This window comes from Centropristis striata, chromosome 15 (genome assembly GCF_030273125.1).
Source record: "Centropristis striata isolate RG_2023a ecotype Rhode Island chromosome 15, C.striata_1.0, whole genome shotgun sequence".
NCBI classification, from domain to species: Eukaryota; Metazoa; Chordata; class Actinopteri; order Perciformes; family Serranidae; genus Centropristis; species Centropristis striata.
In genome coordinates, this window is record NC_081531.1 from 14,452,082 (window position 1) to 14,475,599 (window position 23,518).

The window sequence follows — 23,518 nt, forward strand, 5'->3', positions numbered from 1 at the left end:
GTTTGTTACACGGGTGTCACCATGGGTTCTTATGGGGTTTTTTTTATCAATTAAAATATTATACTTACAACAAGTTTCCAAGTGCCCACAAGTGTCATGACTAATTGGGAAAAAATGTATCTCCACATATACATATTGTAAAAATGTCTTGTCCTCTCCTCTCTATGTGTAAACAGATTTTCAGTGAATACTTGTACATCAACCTTTCAACTGTGCAATAATATTCAACTGTGCAATATGTCATGCACATATATATCTAATAGAGTAATCTGTCCAAAAATGACAGAAAAACATCAAATTATGGGATGTCCATAAAACAAAACAAAGCATCGTATAGACAAAAAAGTAAAAAAAGATCATTTTGCTTAAATGCAGCAAAATGCTACAGATGGACCTTTTACAGTGTGTTGAAAAAAGTTAAAAATCTGTGCAAAAATGACAGAAAAACACATTTCAGGATGTCCAAAATTGTCCTACTATAGTATGTTGAAAAAAAAGTTTTTAAAAAAGGAGATGATATTTTAAACTGCCCCAAAATCCTAAAATGGTTGAAGTCTGTTGATAGATACTATAGAATAGCATGTCCAAAAAATGATAACAAATTAAAACACCAAATTATAGGATGTCCAAAATTGAAAAAAAAAAAAGTCATACTATGGTATGTTGGGGGAAAAAAGTTTTTTAAAAAAAAAAGTGATAAATCTTATATATTATTTTTTGCGTGTGTAAATAGAATAGGAATCATTCCACACTTTCTGTTCTTTGAAATACTTCAAATCTCCAGAAGAGGATTTTGAGTCATCCTCTACATGTGGTTTTGTAAAAAATTGCCTGAATAAAATGTTACACAACAAGGACATATATTGTATTTGTTTTTAATTACTTTAAAAAAGGTAAAATTTTACATTTAACAAAAACTTGTCTTTAAATACTCATATTCATGTTCGTTCCGGTTTATCTTAATTCACATAATCATAAAGAAAGTCTTCCATTGGAGGGAGCATCTCAGTGCTGATGTGGCTTCAGACTCTGCACAGCTTCAGAGGGAAGTTCTCTGTGATCAGGTGATCATCATGAAGCACGATGACGACGTTGACTTCAAACTCTGAAAAACAGTGACAAACACAGGAGTTTGAGACAACTTTCATATCTGTCGAATACGATAATAACAAACATGCAAGTCATAGTCTTGTACATGTCATAAAATGTACAATTTTAAAAAGTAACAGTATAGTATACCATTAGGTCATCGTTTAGTATGTCCAAAAATTAATTAAATAAAAAAAGTGACGTTTGTCCAAAAGTGCCTGAAACTCTTTAGAATAGAACGTTGATCATAATAACAGTGTACAAAACTTCAATATAAGCGTCATATATATATATATATATATACAGTTGAAACCAGAAGTTTACATACACTATATAAAAAGACACATATGCTTTTTTTCTCACTGTCTGACATGAAATCAGACAATCACTTTTCCTGTTTTAGGTCCGTTAGGATTACCAAAATTATTTCTATTTGCTAAATTCCAGAATAATGAGAGAAGGATTTTTTTAGACAATTTTTTATTACTTTCTTCATAGTCAGAAGTTTACATACACTAACATTATTATGCCTTGAAACAATTTGGGAAAGCCCAGATGATGCTGTCATGTCTTTGGAAGCTTCTGATAGGTTTATTGACAACATTAGAGTTAATTCGAGACACACCTGTGGATGTATTTTATGGCACACCTGAAACACACTGCTTCTTTGTGTAACATCATGGGAAAGTCAAAAGAAATCAACCAAGATATCAGGAAGATAATTGTGGACTTGCACAAGTCTGGTTCATCCTTGGGTGCAATTTCCAGATGCCTGAAGGTGCCACATTCATCTGTTCAAATAATTATACCCAAGTATAAACACCATGGGAATGTCCAGCCATCATACCGCTCAGGAAGGAGACGGACTCTGTGTCCCAGAGATGAACGTGCTTTGGTCCAAAATGTGCATATCAACCCAAGAATAAAAGCAAAAGACCTTGTGAAGATGCTGGCTGAAGCTGGTAAGAGTGTGTCATTATCCAGAGTGAAACGAGTCCTGAGACATGGGCTGAAAGGCCACTCTGCCAGGAAGAAGACATTACTCCAAAAGAAACATAAAAATGACAGATTACAGTTTGCAAATGCACACAGGGACAAAGACCTTAATTTTTGGTCTAACAAAACTGTAATCTGTCGTTTTTATGTTTCTTTTGGAGTAATGGCTTCTTCCTGGCAGAGTGACCTTTCAGCCCATGTTGGTACAGTACTTGTTTCACTCTGGATAATGACACACTCTTACCAGCTTCAGCCAGCATCTTCACAAGGTCTTTTGCTTTTGTTCTTGGGTTGATATGCACATTTTGGACCAAAGCACATTCATCTCTGGGACACAGAGTCCGTCTCCTTCCTGAGCGGTATGATGGCTGGACATTCCCATGGTGTTTATACTTGGGTATAATTATTTGAACAGATGAATGTGGCACCTTCAGGCATCTGGAAATTGCACCCAAGGATGAACCAGACTTGTGCAAGTCCACAATTCTCTTCCTGATATCTTGGTTGATTTCTTTTGACTTTCCCATGACTTGACACAAAGAAGCAGTGTGTTTCAGGTGTGCCATAAAATACATCCACAGGTGTGTCTCGAATTAACTCTAATGTTGTCAATAAACCTATCAGAAGCTTCCAAAGACATGACAGCATCATCTGGGCTTTCCCAAATTGTTTCAAGGCACAATGATGTTAGTGTATGTAAACTTCTGACTTTGAAGAAAGTAATAAAAAAATTGTCTAAAAAAATCCTTCTCTCATTATTTTGGCATTTAGCAAATAGAAATAATTTTGGTAATCCTAACGGACCTAAAACAGGAAAAGTGATTGTCTGATTTCATGTCAGACAGTGAGAAAAAAAGCATATGTGTCTTTTTATATAGTGTATGTAAACTTCTGGTTTCAACTGTATATATATATATATATATATATATATATATATATATATATATATATATATGTTGAAAAAAAAGTCAAAGCAATTCACTCTTAAAATATTCTAAAATGCTTAAAATAGCTTCAAAAAAAGAGCCATACCATAGGTTGGAGAAAATAACTTTTAAAAAAGGTCATAGTCTCAAAGAAATGTTAATAAGATAGAAGAGTCTGATGATGTGTGGGGGGAGATTATGTGACTGCTTTCCAAAATTTCTATTTAACAGATATCTTGCATCAGGTCTACAAATCACCATATATCCATAGTAAGTATAATGCAGGATCTGTCTCAAATATAAATCTCATGTAGGTACCAGGTTCCATTGTTTGTGGGTTTGCAAAAAAATCCAAATGCTTTGGAAGGCAGGATACACAGGTGGCAGTACAGCAATAGGTCAGCAGGTGTCAGCAGACACACTTCTCTGTCTGCTCGGGAAGGTCCCTGTTTCTTATAAAAATAATGAAGATGTGATTCAGTCACTTTTAATGCTAGCTAGGAAAGCCATAATGGTGAAGTGGGTCGGTGATGACCCTCCTTCTGTTTCCATGTGGTCATCTCTGATGTCAGAGGTGGTGACTCTGGAAAAACTTGGACATTACATCAATAAAAGGACTCATATTTTTTGGTATAAATGGAGGAGACCACTGGAACTTTTGGGAGTGGACTACAATTAGGACTTCAATATAGATAGATAATATGATGGACAATTACCACATGCCTGTATTGAGGACAATGGACATGGGGTTGACTCATTTATGGTACTTTTTGTTTGATGGGGGCTGCTGTACAGGAATGCTGCCCTGTTTGCTTCATTATTGATGTCGCTTTTTTTTTTAAACTTTATGAACCAGTCTTGTAGCGCTACTATCTGTTTATTGTTTGTTTATTGTGTTTTGTTTGTAACCCTTGTCTTTAAAATTTCTAATACAAAGACTTAAAAATAAAATGTAAAAAACTCACCATATTATAGGATGTCCAAAAAAAAAACAAAGGTATAGTATAGTATGTTGAAAAAGTAAAAAAAGATAACATAGAATGTCCAAAACTTTAAAAAAAAAAAAAAAAAAAAAAAGAACATCATATGCCAGGGTTGAAAAAAAGTCAAAACAGTTCACTTTTTTTAAAATTTTGAAATGCTTGAAATAGCCCCTTATAGTGTGTTGTAATTGTATTATAGTAAAATCTGTCTAAAAATGACAGAAAAACACCAAATTAAAAGTTGTCCAAAAATTAAAAAAGTCATATTATAGCATGTTGAAAACAAGTAAAAAAAAGTGATACAATTTAAAATGCCCAGAAACCTAAAATTGTCCTATTATGGTAAGTCGTCAGATATTATAGCATAATCTGTCCAAAAATGAAAGAAAAACACCAAATTATGGGATGTCCAAAACAAACCAAACATATTATAGTATACTGATACATATAATTGTATACTATGTCAAAAAATATATTATAGTATGCCCAAAAAATGCCATAGTATAGTATGTAAAGAAAATAGAGAAAAAATGTCAGTGTCAAAGTCAAATATTTCTTTAAAAATGTCCAAAACATTTTATTACAGTATGTCATACATTTCATTCAAAAGGCATAGTATGATGTAATACATTTCACTGAAAAAAGTAATTTTTGTATGCCATAAATGTAATAAAAAGTAATTGTATAGTATGTCATAAATGTCATTATAAAAATGTCACAATGTGGTTTGTCATAAATTCACTGACCGACTTTGAAGTTGGTGGTCTCCAGTGTGGGGGAGGTGAACAGCCGGGGGAACACCATGTAGATGGGGATAGGGAGCCCGTGGCAGACATCGCCTTCAGCTATCTGGATATTCTGAATCTCTGTGGCATCTCTGGCGTAACCTTCAGCACAACCTGAACACAAAGGATATTTAGAAAAACCACCACCTCTACTGTTTAAACATAAAAGGTTAATGTATGAACTCACCACAGGTCTCAACTCGCACAAGCTGCAGCTCAATACTCTTTATGGGGACATCTGAGTTCTCCACCACCACCTCTCCAGTCAGCGGCTGGCTGATCACACAGTTGGTGGCATCTAAATGGCCTCGGACTAGAAACTTGGGCAGTACACTCCTCTGAAGGCAGAAAGTTCAAACTCTCTGTACAGATTTATGGTTGTTTTTTTAAAAATAAAAGTAATAAAATAAAATATAGCTTCTTACCTCGCGGGTGTTCTGCAGGGTGTCTGGCGTGATGGTGAAGTTGACTGGCGTGGGGACAACTTTAGCTTTCTGAGGCTGATAATCAAACAGAGCAACATATGAAACAGAGTTCAACATCATACCTGAGGTTTTTTTTTCCTTTGTGTTTTTCTGTTCCACGTCTTCCACTCCAACCCTCCTTGAAATTTAGGGGGGGATTACAGATCAACAGTTCATTTCAGCTCATTTTTGAGTTCTCCCTACTTCTAGCCATGATTATAGTGGCTTGATAAATGTACAACCCTTTTATATTACAGAGAGAAATTAGACTACAATGAATAAAATGTGTCAACACCCTAAAAAGCTTTTTTTTTGGCTCAGAGGGCAAACAGGAGGACACATATGATACATGACAAGAGATATACTAATGCAATAAGCAATCTTCACAGCTTTAAACTGTTTTATTTACATCACCAGAGAAGTTTATCAGAATTAAAATGTGTTTCACTCACCTGACAGTGCACAATGAACTCACAGTTCCTGCTCAGGTCTTTGGCCAGCAGAGAGCGCTTCATGTCACAGCGGAGGGTGTACTGAGGAAAAGACCAGAGGATGATTTACTGACTGGTAAACTGAATTTCAAACACATTGCAGCTTCTTTGTGATTTTTTTGTTTGTTTTACATGGAAGTTCATTCCTGTCTGGGTAACAAAATAATCCAAGATCTCATGTGGCGTCAGATTCAAACTCTGTGTCCCTCGCTCACCTGGATGTTAACGAAGACTCCGTGGTAGGTCTCATACAGCACCTTGTTGCCTTTCGTGTTCAGAGGGAACTCAAAGGGGATCTCAGTCTTGCCTCCTGGAATCTTTCCGGCCTTGGCTACCTCGATGTTACTGCTGATCAGCTGGATGGGCTGAAAAACGTAGGAGTGAGGAAGGTCTGATTAACATCAGCAACAGTTCATTGTCTGTAGGCATTAAAAACATTAACATCGTGTTGTCAAGTTTAGTGGGAGATTTAGAGCCTTTATCCTGATACTGCTGGCGTGCTTTAACGTTTGACTAAACAGTATTTGCTTCAATTACAGCTGACATAATTAGTCAACAAATCGAAAATTTGTTGATGGTTTAAATTATTAATCAAGCAAAAACATGGACATTCTCAGTAGTAAGAATTTAGTACATTTTCTTTGTCTAATATTTGTCTCTGGGTTTTGGTCAGACTAAGGAAGACATCTGAAGAATTAAAAAACAAGTCCTACATTTTTTTAGAGACAAAATTAATCAGGAATGAAATCGGCAGAATAATTGATAATATAAACATTTTAAAATGTTAGTTTCAGCCCGAGTTTCAGCCCGAGTTTCACCAGCGTTGAAAGAAGTATTCAGATCTGTTAAAGTAGAACCACTAATGCTTCACTACAAATTCTTAATTGAAAATGTTACTGAAGTAAAAACTATGCAAGTATAATCAGGAAAATGTACTTAAGGATGAGTAAAAAATAATCAATGCATAGATTTTTTGCTTTGCTATTTTGTGTTATATCCTTTTTTTTCTGTAAGGATGAGTGACAGATTGAGCTAATCATTATAGAAAGAAGGCTTCCATTTTAAACAGCAGACCTTCTGACAGACTTCAGTTCACCTTGACTGAGTTGTAGAAAGCCTCGAAGACACCGACACTCTTGGAGCTCAGCTGCAGGTTCACCAGCCCCTCCATGTTCAGAGAGATGCCGTGGTGCTGCAACGCCTCCTTACACACCAGCAAGATGACACCAGCCACAGTTTCCTGCACACAATGCAGCACTGTTAGGAAGAAGTCCATGACCACAACCGTCCCCTTTTTTATTATTAAAACTTTGTGCCTAACTAAGGACATATTTGGCCTTTAAAATTGTCAGTCATCATCTTGTGTTAATGCATATGGCATACACAAGTGCAACCTCATTAAAAAAAACATCAAAACCATATTTTTTTGATCCCACAGCTATTAAAGCATACAATGATGCAGATACTAAAACCCTCAATTAAAGCCCACACTAATTTGATTAATCCAGCATTAACAACCCTGGTAATCCCAATATTAAGGAGTACTCAATATATAATTGTGTGTGGTGGAATGTAACAAAGTACATTCACTCAAGTACTGTATTTAAGTACAATTCGGATGCACAAATATTATACTTGTTACTTCACTACATTCAGCTGGCAGATTAAGTTACTTGTCAGGTTTAACCTGAAAAACATGATCAATTTAGAATGATTATGCATTTTTACAAATTAAACCATATACCATTGTATTAAGTAACGAAAATAAGCCCTACCCTGGTAAATGTTACTAACACAAATGCATCAAATATAATAACCCCATCATTTTGAATATCTATAACAATCTGAGTGTGTGCATAACAAGTACTTCAGAATTTTACTTGAGTAAATGTACTTAGTTACACTCGACATCTGGCATTTGATAAATCCATCCGTGAGTTCCTAAATCAAATTAGTCGCTCTCTTCGCGGCAAAGAATCTGACGGGTGACAGATTTTGTCGTAACACCCAGACAATCAGCTGCTGGTCACGTGCAGAGAGGAAGACGCCTCCTAGCTAACTACCCAACAAACAAGCTAGCACAGCATCTTAATAAAATACACGTAACATTTACGTTAAAGAACCTAAACAGTATCGTTAATATTAAATAAACATCATGCAGACGCTGCTTGTTAGCTAGCCAAGCTAACTGTGGTTAACGTTACTTACCCCTTCATGGTAAACTTTGTTTGCTCTTTTCAGTCTTATATCCAAAGTGACGCTCATCTCTGACCATCACACATCAGACAGACATTTAAAATAGCTGGTTCCGGATTGTCTTTGTTAATGCAAACAAGCAAACAAAGTGTTTTATTTATATTAGCTTTTACTCTTCCCGTTTGTATCCTGACGAGTAGCAACTATGCCACTTCCGGGCCACATCCTTCAGATTAAAAGCAGCATTTAAACCGAAAAGGCTTCGTCGGCGGAATCTTTCAAAGTAAAGTTCCACAATAAAAATATTTTCACATTTCCTAGAAAGGTTCCACGGGAAATACATACTAAATACAAATACCCCCAATGAAACCTGTTAAGAGTAGGTTATTTTAATGTAATTGTTCAAGGCTGTGAGCACTACAAGTAAACATCCCAAAACATTCTGCACGATTAGATAGATGTAAGCAAGAAAATATATTTTTCTTTCTCCTCTCTTTTTTTTTGTAATAAATATGAACCAACCCTTCATGTAATCAAAATTAATTATTAAATAGCCTCCTACTGTTTAAGAAAACAACTTTAACTGTGAAGGCTCAGGGGTGGCCTTGGGTGTTCTGAAAAAAGAATATATATGTATTTATTTATTTATTTAAGATGCTCTGACATCAGGGCTGCAACCTTTACATGTTTCTAGCTAAGCAGTTCTTAATTAGGTTCCTGTTGATAGAAATGTTACGTCTCTGGCTCTGGCATTCAAAGATCAGTGTGTGTTTTGGATTTAAAGTTTGTTTTTACCAGATACAGTCGCCACACGACGTGCGTTGCCAAAACAACAGTTTAAAACAACCTGATACTGTGGAGCTGGTGGCTGAACCTGTTTTGTCCTTCAAACAGCTCCATTCACTTATCCTTCTGTCTATTCTCTATTACACTTTTACCTATACTGGGTCAGTGGAATCTATCAAAACATGAACTAAGCATTGTTGGAAGACGTATTTAAATCCTTTAAAAAAAGTAGAAATACTTCAGTGTAAGAATACTCTGTTGCAAAAGTCCTGCTGAAATCTTTATTTACAAAACAAAAAGCCTTTAAAGTCTACATCATACACCTCTTATGTACCACTATGTACAATCTATTATTATTCTACCATTACCATCTGCTTATCCTAATAACATAACAAACAAAGCTTACATATTTAGCCAGGAATCATGGTGTGTCTAAAATGTGAAAAATATCAGTTGTACAAAATGTTGCTTTTATTCTCATAATGACACAATGTTCAACTAACCTATATAAAAACACCTACAGCACATTAGGATACCCAAAATTCAGTTTTGGCTTTTGGTTTTGGTGTGCCATCCAAAGATTTTCAGTGGCTCCATCTCGCCACCTGTAAGAAAATTTTCTGGGGGCACCATTGAATAGTATTTGTTTGAATAAGGGGTCATTGATTTTAGAATACACTGACTGGCACACAGACTTACATATACTGGTCCAGGCCAAACTAACATATCACCATTACATCAATACATTAGTCCTCTATTATTTCTTATAGTCCTCCTCCAGTTTGAGCTTCTCTGTGTTGTTACTGAGGAAGGCTGCATCGTTGCTCACTTGCACCTTGTCGAAAAAGTTGAAATCTGCCACATAGCGGCCGCCGTTGGTGCTAAACAGCACAGGCTTGAACTCGTAGCCCCAGAGGATCTCCTGCGGGACGTAGGAAGTGCGGCTCTGGCACGTGGCAGCCGTCGACTCCATGGTGGCGTTGAGGGTCACCAGCAGCTCAAAGTCTCGAGTCTGCAGGTTTGCGGCGTTGAGTCCTGTTAGCGGGCTGTGCTCGTCCAGAACATGGTAGAAGGTGAGCGGGAGAATGAGGAAGGGGCACTCTCCACTGGAGTCCATGTAGAAGTTCACAGAGCTCTGGTGGATTTGTGTCTTCTCGCCTTCTTCCGTCACGTTGGAGTGGAGGAGCTTTCCCGTCAGCTGACACTGGATCAGAAGGCTCTTCCTCATGTTGGCCACCCTCACCATAAGACACAGCTTGCCCTGGCGCCGGCAGATCACCGCCGACTTGCTGAACTTGATGGTCTCTGCTCGTTTTTTTGGGCGAGCCAGTTTGGCCAGAAAGGCACCGGTGACAAAGATCTCAGCCAGGCCGGTGATGACGAGCTGAGCCACCAGAGTGAAGATAGCCAGAGGGCACTCGTCTGAGATGTAACGATAACCGTAACCGATGGTCGTCTGCGACTCCAGAGAGAACAGGAAGGCTCCAGTGAGGGTCTCAACGTTGGCCACGCAGACTGTATGGTTTTTATCCCGATCGGGCTCAAAGTCTCCGTTGCCCATGCTGATAAAGTAAAAAATTACCCCAAAGATGAACCACGTCATGACGAAGGTGGAGGCAAACAGAGTGAGTTTGTAGCGCCACTTCATATCCACCACAGTGGTCCAGATGTCATGCAGGTACAGCTTCACCATGCCCTCCACGTTGTCAATACGCACGTTATTGTGGCCGTCCTTGGACACAATCCTTCGCTGGACCTCGGCCTTCCTGGTCGCCATGTTGCTCTGGGTTGATCAAAACTGCTTGTGACTTCTGAGGTCTCAGAATACCATCACCAATGGAAGGACTGACAAAAGACCAAAAAAATGCATTAATATCGAGCACATCTACTCAAGTAGTTAAAACTAGGCCAGCCCACAGAAATGGCTTTCCCCTTTTTGCCCCCTTATGGTCGGCTCTGATCTGAATACTTTACCGAATGTTTACAGATTGTGAAGACTGTTACCTCTAATCATGTTATATTGTTATAAGTGTAAGCAGTATTTTAAAGTTGACAGCTGTTTCATTAACTGTTGTGGGTGAGTTTTGTTTACGAGTGTGTAAGTATTGATAGACTTTTTTTAGAAAAATAAATACTATTCTCATTGTCTTCTCCCTTTAAACTCCTTTTAGTAGTGCTCACTGATGTGTAAAATACTGTATTCTGTTATGTTAAGCGACTTTGAGTACCTTTTAAAAGCACTATAAAAATCAAATGTATTATTTTTATTATTATTTGGACACGGTTTCATGTCAAATGTAACAACCCAAATCTACTTTTTCAACAGCCTTCAATTAAAAGTAAAGTAAAATATCTTCGATGCACTTCAAAACTCACAAAATAAAAATAATCAGCAATTCAAAACTATATTTAAGTAGTGTACATTAGTTCAAACTATGCTAAAACTTTGTAATGTTCCTTTAAAGTTGCTCAATATTTGTCCTCTAAACTAAAGTGGACAAAAATACAGCAGAGGATCCAACACAATAGCACCAAATAATAATGAAATAAAAATTTCACATGTAATTAATAAAAATATTAATAAAATGTACGGCTAAACTCACAGTGTCTAAATCATTTACTTCTGTTACAGTTGCTGCTGTGTCCCAACGCAATGACAAAAAGTTGAAAGTTAACCTTGTAGTAAAGCATTGCAGAAGCCCAAGAACACTCGCTGTCACTTCAAATAATCATTGATTCCTTGACAAATCTGTGTATTATACTCACATCCCGCTGCACTGTTAAATAGTTTCAGGTGTTTGCCTTCCCCTGTCTCAGGTGTGTCACAGACAATCTGTAAGACGAAGCTGCTACAGAACATCTAGTTCAGTGTCTTCTTTCTTTCTATTGTCCTGAGCTGTTAGCGCTGAACTTTGGCACAGTCGTATTCAGGGTCCAACAAGAATGAGAGACAAAAGCTGTAAACTGTGATCTGCATGTGGGCTGGCTTTTATCTCTCCGCCTCCCCCCGTACCTGTCCACAGATGAGAACAGCAACCCTCAACACTTGAAAGTTTGTTTTGATCCTTTAATGGTTGTTGTTGCTTCCCACAACCCAGATGTATTGTTTACAGAAAGTTCTCTGAAGGACATTTGGACTTCTTGGGACACTCTTGGTGTCAGTACAAGTATGAATTAATGATTGAGTAAATAAACAAATAATTGCATAAATTTAAATTTCTGACACCGGATGAAAACAAGAAAAAGAATAATAGAAAAACATATGCATACTCCCAGCCAAAATATTTGCAGATAGTGTGTTTGAAGCTTTGGAAATGTATTTGTGTAACAGTAACATTTATGGTGTGAGAGTCTAGGAATTTTGTGTTTTTTTGTAAATAATATGCACTCATTTAACATCCTAAGTCTTTTAGAATCTGGGTTGTAATAAAGTATGTATACCAGCATCTAACACAATAACTTACAACAGTAAGAAACGTATTTGTGTAAGTCTAAAAGGCTTAAATACCTCAATTATGTTATGATAATAACATTATAGCAATATTAGCCTTCTGTACGAGAGCTTGAATTACATGTAGTGTGTGAGGGGGCATAGCTAGCAATGTTAGCTTACTGGAGTTCTGGCTAGCTAGCCTAACCAAACTATTTTAAAGACAATCAGAAACAGGATACACATACCAGCCTTTAATATGAGAAATATAATGAGGGAGTTTCATTAGATATTGTGAAAAAAGAGTGGGAATTTTGAAGGAAGACGCTAGCTATCTAGCTTAAGCAACACAATAACGTAACACTTAGCAGTAAAAGTAAGAGAAAAATATGAAATTCACATAATGCGTAAACAGGGATTCAGACCTGCATCAAAACAGCAGCATTGGTGCTGAATTATTAGTTGCTGAAAGGAACTGAAGTGAAGTGAGGATAGTGTCAACATATATACAGTCTATGGATAAAACTTAAAAACTGGAATATGTCATCTGAAGCATATGCATGAAAGCAGTTGAAGTCTCGTTTGAAGTGCTTAAAGCAGTGTGCAGTGTTTTTTATGTATGACTTTGAAGGGCGTCAGATGCAAGAGCTGAAAGCAGTTTAACTGTGATTTACAATGTAAATTGTCAGTTTCTAACTTTTAAAATATATACAGTTCATGTTGCATGTTTCTTTAAAACTTAGCCACCAGTTGTTAAACTTTATGACCTTGAATGACACGTCTTAGCTTTGTTATTAACCTGATTGTTATTGCCCACATTCCTGAAGACGCTGTATGTGTGTTGCTAAGGTATGAGATCACTAATTGATTTCCTTGTTCCAACTTTGATCTCTCCGTAGCCAGCAGTAAAACTGACAGTGTAATTTCATTGTATGAATCATGTACCAATAAAACACGTACGACATGTTCCCAGGTCCCGACTTACAAATCATATTGTACAGACTTTTTGTTTGGAACCGATCCATACAAAAAATAAAATGAAAAAAATCACACTATATATCACAATTGATACATGTGTATATATATATATATATATATATATATATTTAAATCCTAATTTTATAGGGTTTTTTTGTGGCAAATTTCTTTTGTAAATTGTTCAGTCCTAGTTGTGTCTTATAGTTTTTGGGTTTCATTAATTTGCATCATTATTTTTCTTTATTCAATCAATTTTTATTATATAATTGGTGATTATTATGAATTATTTTTATTTTACTACTTTTAACACCCTAATTCTTGTCAGTCATTTGTAAAGCTCTTTAAAGTGCAATGGATTTGTTCAAAAAGTACAATATGTGCAATTTTACCGACTCATTGATTTCTTGGTTTGACTTTAGTTGACTTTTTTCACCACAAATGGACAATGTAAAACAAGTCGAAGGAGTCCAACCCCAGCTAGTGGACAAAATGTGTAATGCAATATATAATATACTGAAATCTACAAGATTTTCTCTTGTAGGTGGCCATTGAATTAAATAAAATAATAACATCTGACAAAAAATGACAAACACTTGTTTTATTTACAGAATAACATGAACATGTTCCCCTCCAGTCCCCAGTGTATGAGGTGTCTGTCTAAGTTGTAATCAGTGTAATCGTAATAAGACACATGATGCAGAATACAGCAAACAACTTACTTTATGTCCCCCTTTTTTGTATTTATGAGCAGGGCATGAACATTAAACTAAAGGTTTATAATACAATAAAATGTAGTTGTAAAGTTAATGTACAATATTTGTCAGTAATTATAACTTAGAAAGACATATCCTTTTGTACTATATAGTAATATGTTATCTGCAGCCTACACTTATGGGTGCCCACAGCTGACAGAAAGTAGAAGTCGCTGAAAAATACATTAATAAGGATTAATATCTACATACAACTTCTTTACAGTAGTTAAAATGTTAATAAATGGTAAATAGGGGGACTTAAAGTGAAATGGTCCAGAATACACATGATTACACATGATTGATACTAATCGCCTCTTTACAGTCCTACTCCTACAGGAGCTTTCCACATTCAGCTGGTTAAATGCATCTTTTCCTCTCCATTTCAGTCCTCAGTCCAGACTAAAACGACAATTTCCTCCCCCCAATTTGAGATTTTCCCAAAATGACCGCAAGAATGTTTAAACCTTTAAAAACTGGTTTGAGGTTTTCTGTTAAACTTAGCTTTTCCAATAACCATGACGTAGTCGTAAGCGCTGTAAGCACCTCCATGTGCATTTCACCCAACATTTAAATTAATAGTTTGGATCTTTAAGTGCACCTAATGAATCAGTTAGCAACAAAATCCAACCAGATCTATGACCTGATGTAGTCTTTAGAGGTCTGGGGGCCACCAACTGACAAACAGAAGTATTCACAGCCTAAATCAGGAGGTGAAAATAAATAAGAAGTCCTTCATACAGTAAAGGTTTATTGTGGTGGAGGGTTAGCAGTCGTGGCTTTCAGGATGCCTCGCAGAACCTTGTAGTTGTTGAGTGGTTGGTTCTCTTTGGGGGGGTAACATGGTCCGCGATCTGTTGAGTAGGAATAAGGGAACCGCAGAACCCAAAGACCATCAGGCGGCAACACTAAATCGGTCTGCTCTGGGTGGAAGACTGGGCAGGGAGGAGGACCGGGCTGTACCTGAAAAACACAGGAGGAGAAAAAAACCCACATACATTAATTCAAACAAACTCTACATACATATTCTGTGTATGTCAACTTACACTATAACTGCAGTTATAAAAAGCATCTCTATTCTATCCTTTTTAAGCAGACTTTTGTTCTACGTTTACATAGGAGATGATAATATTTTTAAAGGTGCAATCGAAAAATATGTGTTTCATATCTATGCGTTCACATATTACTGACTTTTGACTCCAAGAACATTTATCTTAAGTACCTTTCAAAAGCTTTCACACAAGATAACAGTTATAGTTGACACCATTAAAAGTATGGTAAGATGATGATAAGAAGATAATATAATCTTTGGAAAGTGTCAGTTGCATTGAATCTAAAAAAATATGTGTTTTATATGTGTGTTCAGAGTTATGACTTACATACGATGCATCTTAGGTACCTTCAGTGCCTCTAATAGCTATGCTTCACAGGCTTTGCTGTGGCTCCAACAGCTGACCAAACTGATAAGCGAGCCAAGCCAGTAGGTCAAACTACAATAATTAACTTCCTTTTGTTTTTAGAACACTTGCATGCACTGAATGTCCCTTTTCCTCTCGCTCAGTATCTTTCACAACAGCTGTATTTTGCAAGCTAATAAATATTAACATTTAACTCCAGGGTGTCCTCTGCTTCATCTAGCTGACATGAATTTTGTATTTAGTGTGACATACCTATAAGTGTCTGGGAGTGATTGGGAAAGGTCATTTACACTATATACTTGCAAATGTACTTTTAATATGGAGAAGTCATAGAAGTGAAGTGGACTCACTTGTGGGTTGAGGGTAACCTCCAGCGAGGCATCTGGCACCACAATGAAAAGGCGAGTCAGCTGAGCATAGTGAGGCTTTAGGCCACGGCCCTGTGATGGGGATGGGATGTACAGCGGCATGTCCGTGTTAAGCACCCTGGTGGCTGGATCTTTGGCACCCCCTGGTCCCAGCACCTTCACTATCTTATCCGGACCACAGCTGATGAAGCGTCTACCCCTGCTGTCTTCATATTCGAACCCCACGAAGATCCGAGCCATGTCGTCCCTTCTGCGACTCCGACCAAGCCCTCCGGTGCTCCCCCGCTTTCCAACAAGGGTCTTGTTGGGGGCTGGCCAAGAGGAGGTGCCCCCATCCAAAGGCTCTGTCAATCCCGTGTCCTCCTCCGACCGAGAGCGGATGACCAAATCCCACGGCAGGAGGAAGGAGGAGCCGGGGAGGAAGCCTGGCTGTTCCAGACCGGTGTGGCAGTTGTACGACTTGGCTGGGCCCAGTTTGACCAGCGACCAGCTGGAGAACTTTGGTAGCAGGCCCTTGGGGCAGCCAGAGTGCATCATACCTGGTAGGTACTCCACCGTGGAGGGCTGCCGGTCAACAAGGCTTGGCCTCTTTTGCTGGACTTGGGTTTCGGTTCCATCTCCATCCCCGTAGGGCCCCAGGCTGTCTGTGGACTGGCCCAGACTGAGAGCCAGGCTGAGGCTGGTGTCTCCAGGTGTGTGGCTCTGAGCAGTGCTTGGCTCCTTCAGCCTCTCCGCCTCACCAGATCCTGAGGCCTCATTTGGGAGTCGCTGAGCTTGGTTGGAGGCTGGAGCTGGGTCAGGAGTGCTGGGCTGGAACACGGGAAACTCAATCCTCTCCAGTTTCCCGCAGCATTTCTCTTCCAGCATCTATTCAGAAAGAACATTATTAAACCATTTCATTTAAAACGCAGAGCACAGCACTGATTTTTTACACAGAGCAGAGAAGACAGGACAAGAGAGATGGAAAGCAGAGATTGTAAAAATGCAAAAAAGTGCAATATGTACAGCATGTGGAGCCCCCATTTTCCAATATTGGTCAAACTTATATATATATATCCTTTATTCAACCTTTATTAAAAGCCCTCCTTGAGATTAAAAAAAGCCATTTTAGCCATGATTGTAGTGTTTTCATAGAGGTACAGGACCTAGCTATCAATAAAAAGCAAGGCCTGAACAAAGAGACTGCACAGGGTTCACAGGGTTAAAGAATTTTTGCAGCAATTGGAGTATCAAGTATGAATTTAATATACTTCGCCTCTCTATAAACAAAGACAGACAGTCCAGGAAGTGCATTGTAAAAACACCATAGCAATAAGACCTGTGCTGTGTGAATCCTGACCTGGTAGAAGTCATAATTGGCAGCCTGGATGTCGAAGGGATCCTCTCGCGGAGCCTGTTTCCTCCCACAGTTACAGGAGCTGGTGGAGCGCCCCCTGCTGTTGTGGTTCAGGATGGGTGGGTTGCGATCCATGTCTGGCTTCTCTCCTACAGAAAATGAATGTGAGAAGTAATTTGTTTGTGTTATTGATTTTTTTTCTTCTTTTTGACCACTTGAGGATTTATTAAAAATTGTCAAAAATCCTACATAAGTACACCTAATAAGAGGAGGAACACCACAGAAAAATCCATGCTGTGATTTAGTTTTCAAAATTTCTTTTATGGTTTCTTTATTTTCTGCGATTGTATGGCATGCACTTCTGTTCTATAAGCAGAGAAACCCCCCATTTTGTCAAAATACCAATACAAGAAGAGGCACACATCCTCTGAATGCTCTCGGTAAAGTTTCATGAGGCTGTGATTATCCTGGAGGTCAAAGCAGGTCATTTTATACAGTGAGAGCTACTCTGTGGACTATCATCATCACACACAAATAAAACTGGGCTCATTGACTCCACAAGAGCCTCACCTTTCCAGTGATATCCATTTTAAGCAATTTCAAGACCCCAGTATGCAGAAATATTCAAATGATAAATACTTTGTACTGCATGAGAAAAACTGCACTGTTTCTCACCCAAACTGCCTGGGATTATCATAAATGTCTATATGTCTAAATGTCCTATAGAGCCCCTTTAAAAAATCAGATATCTTGAGGTAAGAGGCCAAGGGACCCCTTTGAAAATGGCCATGTAGTTTTCTCTTGCTAAAATTTACTTAACTTTGGAGCATTATTTTCGCCCTTCCTGACAATATAACTAGGTCTTTTAGTTTCATATGACACCAATATCTTCATTGTGGTGTTAAAACCCACTACAGCCTCTGAAAACAAAAAGTCAGCTGGGCACACTGACTTTTTAGGAGTTACTGCAGACGTGCAGATAGTTATTGGAATATACACTCATTAGCCGCGATGCAGTGCAGCAGAGGTTATAAAATAGTACAAGGTGTTCACCTGTCTGAGGCAGCAGGTGGAACTTGTGAACACAGTGTTGGTCAGTCAGGCTTCGCTCCTCACACAGCTGGTGGCCGTTGCTCCAGAACTTGTAGCAGTCCTCGTGAAGCTGCAGTGCATATCGCTGGAAGGCCACGCCTCTGGCATGCTGGCTGTACACCCGCAGAGCCTGGGCCAGCTGGTTCTTATGCACTGTAGTGGTGTAGTTATGGGGAAGGTTGGACTGGTAAGCGCTGTGAGCCAGTGGAAGAGCTTTCTGGCACCTGTTCTCAGAGAACTTTGTGTCAGCCTCGAGAAAACCCTCCAAAACCTTCAGCTGGCCTTGCACTTTTGTGGCTAGTTCTGCTATTTCATCATCTGTGTTGCTAATCAGGACCTGGTGCAGTCTGGAGGCGACCTGGACCCATTTGGAGTAGGTCGGCAGCTCAAAGTGTGAAGGCTGTGGGTTGCGGCCAACACTGTCGTCAAAGCCTTTCTTGGTCAGAACGAGCTCCACGTGCTGCCAGAGGAATTCCTTCAAGCTGCAGTCCACAAGCTGACCACCCATTGACATGCTGCCCGTGTCTACACTGAAGCCAGACTGCCGAGCCGAACGACGAATCTGCTGATAACGCCTTGGCCCTGACACCACCACGGTGGATTCTGGTTCACACAGGATGCAGTTGGACCGCAGCTGACCAAGCACGGCACCCACGGGGTCCTCGTCTGCTGAGGGTAACACGTACACAAACGCCTGGTTGGCTGGCACGGTGAACAAGCAGTTGCTGCTTTGGTTGGTCAGGACTCTGCTTTTACGAAAAATGCGGTATATTTGGTCCTCCAGGGCGTGCTGCAGCCTCCGCCTGGGAGAGTGCTTTTTGGGCTTGTCGGGGTTTCCTCCGGATTCTGAGCCGTTTGCAGAAACCTTAGGAACAACAACAAAATTAAGTTTTTGTGAAAATATATTAAAGGAATAGTTTGATATTTGAGAGTTATGCTTGTTCACTTTGTTCTGGAGTGTTGGGTGAGAGGACTGTCTAATGTCATCTTCGATCTTCTTTGATTTGCTTTTGCTATTTTAAACCAGATTGTGCCATTTTACCCAGTGGGGGCAAATAAGGGCTGGGAGTTGTATCTGGCACTGTTCAAAACATAAAGATGCATCAAAATCAGTGTTATTGGTAATCATTTTAAACATTTTTGGGGGTGATAAAAAATAATTAAACAGTGGCTTAAATGTAACCAATCTGGAATTTGAAGGTTTAAAGTATTTAAAATGAATATTTGGTTGTTATAGAACTGATGTTGGTTTAAAAGATTTAACTCAGTGAAAGTAAAAAAAAATGTTAATATGAAATATTTTGTAGCAGCTTTGGGAAGGGAACACTTGTTTTTAATGTAACAATGCACAAAAAATAAAAAAGCATCAAAATCAGAGTTGTTGCAGATTGGAATTTCCCAGACTTTAAAAAAATAAATTTTCCCAAGATTAATTATACATTAAAATAATAACATGTGTGGGATTTTTTTAATTAATAAAAAAACAACAATGGCATTATGTAAATAAACTGGGATTTAAAAGGGTTAAAATAATGAAAATAAATTAATATTTGGTAATTATGATCAGGACTGATGTTGGTAAAGAAATGTAACGAATTGAACAGAGAAAAGAAAATTAATATATAATTGTATTGGAGTTTTGACAGACACATCTTGTCCTGTAGGAACTGCAGAGTAACTTTTCAAAAGTGAGGTAAAGGGGTATAAAAATTACTTCATAAACAAAAACCGACCTTCAGGGGGCCGTTCATCTGGAAGACGAAGAGCAGCCGTGGAGGGCAGGGTCGACAGTTCACCTTCCACTCTTTGGACACCGGACAGTCTTTGATGGCAGCCCGGATCAGAGGGAGCACCTTCTGCCGCAGGGCGTCCAGGGCTCTGAAGAGCCGGTCGTAGGTCACATCAAAGGTCTGGTTGGGGTGGACGAGCAGCAGGACGTGGCACACGGAGAACATGTAGAGCAGGTGGAGGCAGTGCTGTCTGTCCAGTCCTTTCCAGAAGTCGTGGGCATCCGAGTGCCCGGTCCCGGCGCTCAGAGACTCGCAGGCCCGCAGCAGCTGCCGGCTGTCGCAGACGGAGGACAGCAGCAGGTAGAGCACCCGGCTCTCCTGGTGGTAGAAAGCCTGGATGTTGCTGTCCGCGGTGCCGCCGTCCTCCGGCCCGCCGAACAGCGAGAAGATGTGTTTGTCCGCTAAACTGTTGATGATAGACTCCTTCGGCGGCCCGGGCTGCATGTTGCTTTTACCGAAAATACCGACAACACACAAACCGTCGTCCCGGTAAGCAGCATCCTCCTTGAGGTCTGCCTGAAGCAGAGCCCCCATACTCACAGGGAAAGCCATGTTTGCTTCCTTCATGTTGAAAATCGGGGGAATGAAAATAATGACGCACACATTTCCGGTTTCGCAAACTAAAATGTCCGAACGGATACAAAGTTTGCCGACTTGCCAAGTTTTTGCCATTTCACCTAAAACTGAATTCTCTACTTAAACCACTCCGTTCATCAAAAAACAAATAAGTAATACGCTTTATAAAATTGTGGAGTTTTGTTTACTATCCCTTTATTAAATTAAAAAAACTTTTATTTTGTTTAGTATTTTGTAAATAAATGCAGAAAAACTCCAACTAAACACTAAACACTAAACCTTACAAGATTAAGTTAAAGTATTTAAGAATCATAGAGAAAATGTTGTATTATAGTATTTAAAGTACAAGCGCTCAGTGCAAGAAACTGCCCTGACAGTATTATATTATGTTAATATGTCATTTTTATTGTTTGTTATCATCATGCATAATAAATATAATTTTACTGTTGGTCTATACTTTTAAGTCTTTTTTTATAATTATATACATTTTTAATTACTGTAAACTTGTCTACCATTATATATTTTCTTTAATTATGTCGTACATTACCAACCTATTTTAACTTCTGTTCTATTTTATGTCTTGATGCTCATTTATTTAACCTTTTATACATATTTATTGAGCAATGTGGAGTTAGCCTGAGATCTAAACTTGTCATTGCCAATGACTTCTTCACAGTCTAATTGTTGTGCATATGACAGCAAATGATTTGAATAACTTGAATAAGAAATAATGAAAAAGGCCAGAATTTCCAAGAGTCAAAATTAACATATTCAGGTGTCCTGTTTTGTGCAACCAATGATGTAAGACACAAATATATTCAGTGATATAAAACATGAAAAACCGCAATGATTCTCATTTTAGAAGCTGGAATTAAATACATTTTGGCATTTTTTTACTTGTTAATGAATTAAATGATTAATTGTTGATGAAAATTGTTGTAAGATAATATTTTTGTCAATATGAATGCATTAATTGTTTCAGCATTAGAAAAAAATTGCAGAAACATCAAGGTCAAACATCAAATTGAAGTAACAGTGACATAAACACATTTTGCAATTATACTTTAAATTTGTAATGACTGAAATAGACGTGTGTATCTTACAGGGAAGGAGAGACACTGACATGACAAATGGTGAAAATAATAAAAAACAATACAGCAGACCACTTCATTCATGCAGTCATATGATGAGATGTTGCACGCCATCATATTCTTCATCAGTTATTCAAGACTTTGAATGCTAAAGCTTAAAGCCTTTGAGACAGGTCACTTGCTCACTATATATATATATATATATATATATATATATATATATATATATATAAATATATTAAAATAAAAAATATATTAAGATAAAAAAATATATTTGTATTGATATATTGTCTTTCTTGTCACCTGCTTATATACAGAACATGGAGGTAAAAACTGATACATAGACAATAGGAAATATAATTTTAAAAATGACAAAAATAAAGAAGACAAAACCATAAAAATGAAATACATTTTATAATGCCAGGGGTTATGTTAATTGCATAATATTATAATAATTTAATAACTTAAAGGTCTCTATAGCCCTTTCGTTTTCAATATTACATAAAATGTTATGTTGTGCAGGAGTGTTGGTTTGGCTCTTGGCATTTTTTCCAAAGATTAAAAAAAATAGCTGTGATATACAACATGCAACCAAACAATCCTCCTCCGTTTCTAGGAAAAGGTCTCAGACATTAGTTTCACACAATAAGGTAGTGTTTGTATAGTGATTTAAATATAACAGAACATGTACAATTAAGATGCATTTAAAGGCTTGAACAATTAAGTCACAACGTAAATAATTAAAGGTAAATCATTTTGTAAATAAAAAAAGGCTGGGAACATCATACCAAAAGCTCTTGTTATTTGATTTCATCTATTTAAAAAGGTCGGACGTCAGACTACGGGTGTGAGCGCTGCGTGAGCGTTCGCGACCTGTACGTAAACCACCGCGTTCTCTCTGACGTCAACGCCGTCTGATCATCCGAAATCCCTGATAACGCGGTGCGCGCTCCCGCTAGGCTCTGAATGGGGGGCTCAGTCCAGCTTCTGACAGCGAGTCCAGTAGTGTAACCGGAGACTCCGCCGACGGTCCACTCCCACCCCAGTCAGGTCCGCTGCTTTCAGTCTTACCGGTAGTTCAGCGACACTCCGGTAGTAGGCTACACATTCATTCAGGTAGTCCGCTCGTGCTCTGACAGTCCAACTAACGTTAGTTCGGTACCGACTCTCTTCTCAGCCCGGGAAGTTAGTGTACTGACGGGCGGAGCTGTCTCTGTCTGTCCAGGAATGAGAGATGATGGCCAGCTCTACAGCAGAGGAGAAAACCTTCCGACGGTTCCTGGAGCTCTTTCTTCGGGAGATGAGAATGCCTCTGCAGGAGAGCGACCCGCCGCCGATGCGCCCCTTGTCGGACCTGGTGACAGAGGACGAAGTGGAGGGGGAATGCCTCGACTTGTGTCTCCAGCACCTCTACAAATAGTTAAGTGTCCACTTTTATGTCTTTTTAATTGTTGTTTGTTGTGTGTCTGTATGGGGAAATTAAGTTAGCTGCTTAAAAGGTCGTGTTTTGAAGGGGAGTTGTGAACGGGGAGCTGTGTTGACCCCGGCTGGGTCCACATCAGATAATCCTTGCAGGATGCCATCTACCTGCTTCATGTCCCGCTTTGTGTGTCGAGCATCAAGTTTATACAAGTGTCTTTACTGAAACATTAAGAGGAAATGCACACAAAGCAGAAGTTAAAAGCTTGCGCACGACAAGGGGCGGTATGGTATTGTTCTGTATTATATATCTTTAAATGTACGCCAGTGGTGACGGTGCTGGAGGTCCACAAAAGGTGAACCCCTGGTTTTGCGTAACAGCACGACGTCATGATGGTGTAGGAGGGGGAGGAAGCCATCGCCATCACTGCTGAGCGCATCTTCATGCAGGCTAAAAATAACCTCACCGGTTACGTTATTAGCCTCAATCGTTCAGACTCTTAAAATCCGAGACTGAATTGTCACTGCTTCTCTGGAATTAATCCCACTTCATGA

General features: G+C 38.7%; 4 protein-coding genes across 4 annotated transcripts in view; 1 reads left to right on the forward strand and 3 right to left on the reverse strand.

The window, feature by feature from the left end:
• Positions 1-859: 859 nt before the first annotated feature.
• On the reverse strand, positions 860-8,172 carry vps26c (VPS26 endosomal protein sorting factor C). Its single transcript, XM_059351735.1, has 8 exons — positions 7,943-8,172; positions 6,831-6,974; positions 5,950-6,099; positions 5,696-5,776; positions 5,205-5,279; positions 4,967-5,117; positions 4,741-4,893; positions 860-1,105 (listed from the first exon to the last, which is right to left on the reverse strand). The coding sequence occupies exons 1-8, from the start codon at positions 7,997-7,999 to the stop codon at positions 1,023-1,025; spliced, it is 894 nt and encodes a 297-aa protein (XP_059207718.1). The 5' UTR covers positions 8,000-8,172; the 3' UTR covers positions 860-1,022.
• A 1,301-nt stretch (positions 8,173-9,473) lies between these two features.
• On the reverse strand, positions 9,474-10,493 carry kcnj15 (potassium inwardly rectifying channel subfamily J member 15). The gene has a single exon (XM_059352195.1). The coding sequence runs from the start codon at positions 10,491-10,493 to the stop codon at positions 9,474-9,476; it is 1,020 nt and encodes a 339-aa protein (XP_059208178.1).
• A 3,202-nt stretch (positions 10,494-13,695) lies between these two features.
• Positions 13,696-20,459, reverse strand: smg8 (SMG8 nonsense mediated mRNA decay factor). The gene is made up of 5 exons (XM_059352443.1): positions 19,821-20,459; positions 18,049-18,952; positions 16,999-17,144; positions 15,642-16,526; positions 13,696-14,836 (listed from the first exon to the last, which is right to left on the reverse strand). The coding sequence occupies exons 1-5, from the start codon at positions 20,442-20,444 to the stop codon at positions 14,624-14,626; spliced, it is 2,772 nt and encodes a 923-aa protein (XP_059208426.1). The 5' UTR covers positions 20,445-20,459; the 3' UTR covers positions 13,696-14,623.
• A 1,420-nt stretch (positions 20,460-21,879) lies between these two features.
• Positions 21,880-23,518, forward strand: part of ppm1e (protein phosphatase, Mg2+/Mn2+ dependent, 1E) — a 45,827-nt gene continuing 44,188 nt past the window's right edge. Inside the window, exons 1-2 of the mRNA XM_059351143.1 lie at positions 21,880-22,660; positions 22,770-22,963. Coding sequence (XP_059207126.1) covers positions 22,779-22,963 — 185 coding nt within the window. The 5' untranslated portion in view covers positions 21,880-22,660; positions 22,770-22,778. The remainder of the gene's footprint in view (positions 22,661-22,769; positions 22,964-23,518) is intronic.

Coding starts and splice junctions, on each gene's coding strand:
- vps26c (XM_059351735.1), bottom strand. CDS start 7,999: ATGAGCGTCACTTTGGATATAAGACTGAAAAGAGCAAACAAAGTTTAC. Junction 5,118..5,204: donor CCCTGCAGAACACCCGCGAG/GTAAGAAGCTAT, acceptor TTCTGCCTTCAG/AGGAGTGTACTGCCCAAGTT. Junction 4,894..4,966: donor TGTGCGAGTTGAGACCTGTG/GTGAGTTCATAC, acceptor CTTTGTGTTCAG/GTTGTGCTGAAGGTTACGCC.
- kcnj15 (XM_059352195.1), bottom strand. CDS start 10,493: ATGGCGACCAGGAAGGCCGAGGTCCAGCGAAGGATTGTGTCCAAGGAC.
- smg8 (XM_059352443.1), bottom strand. CDS start 20,444: ATGAAGGAAGCAAACATGGCTTTCCCTGTGAGTATGGGGGCTCTGCTT. Junction 17,145..18,048: donor CCACCTGCTGCCTCAGACAG/GTGAACACCTTG, acceptor CATTTTCTGTAG/GAGAGAAGCCAGACATGGAT. Junction 14,837..15,641: donor AGGTTACCCTCAACCCACAA/GTGAGTCCACTT, acceptor TGTGTTTTTCAG/GTACAGCCCGGTCCTCCTCC.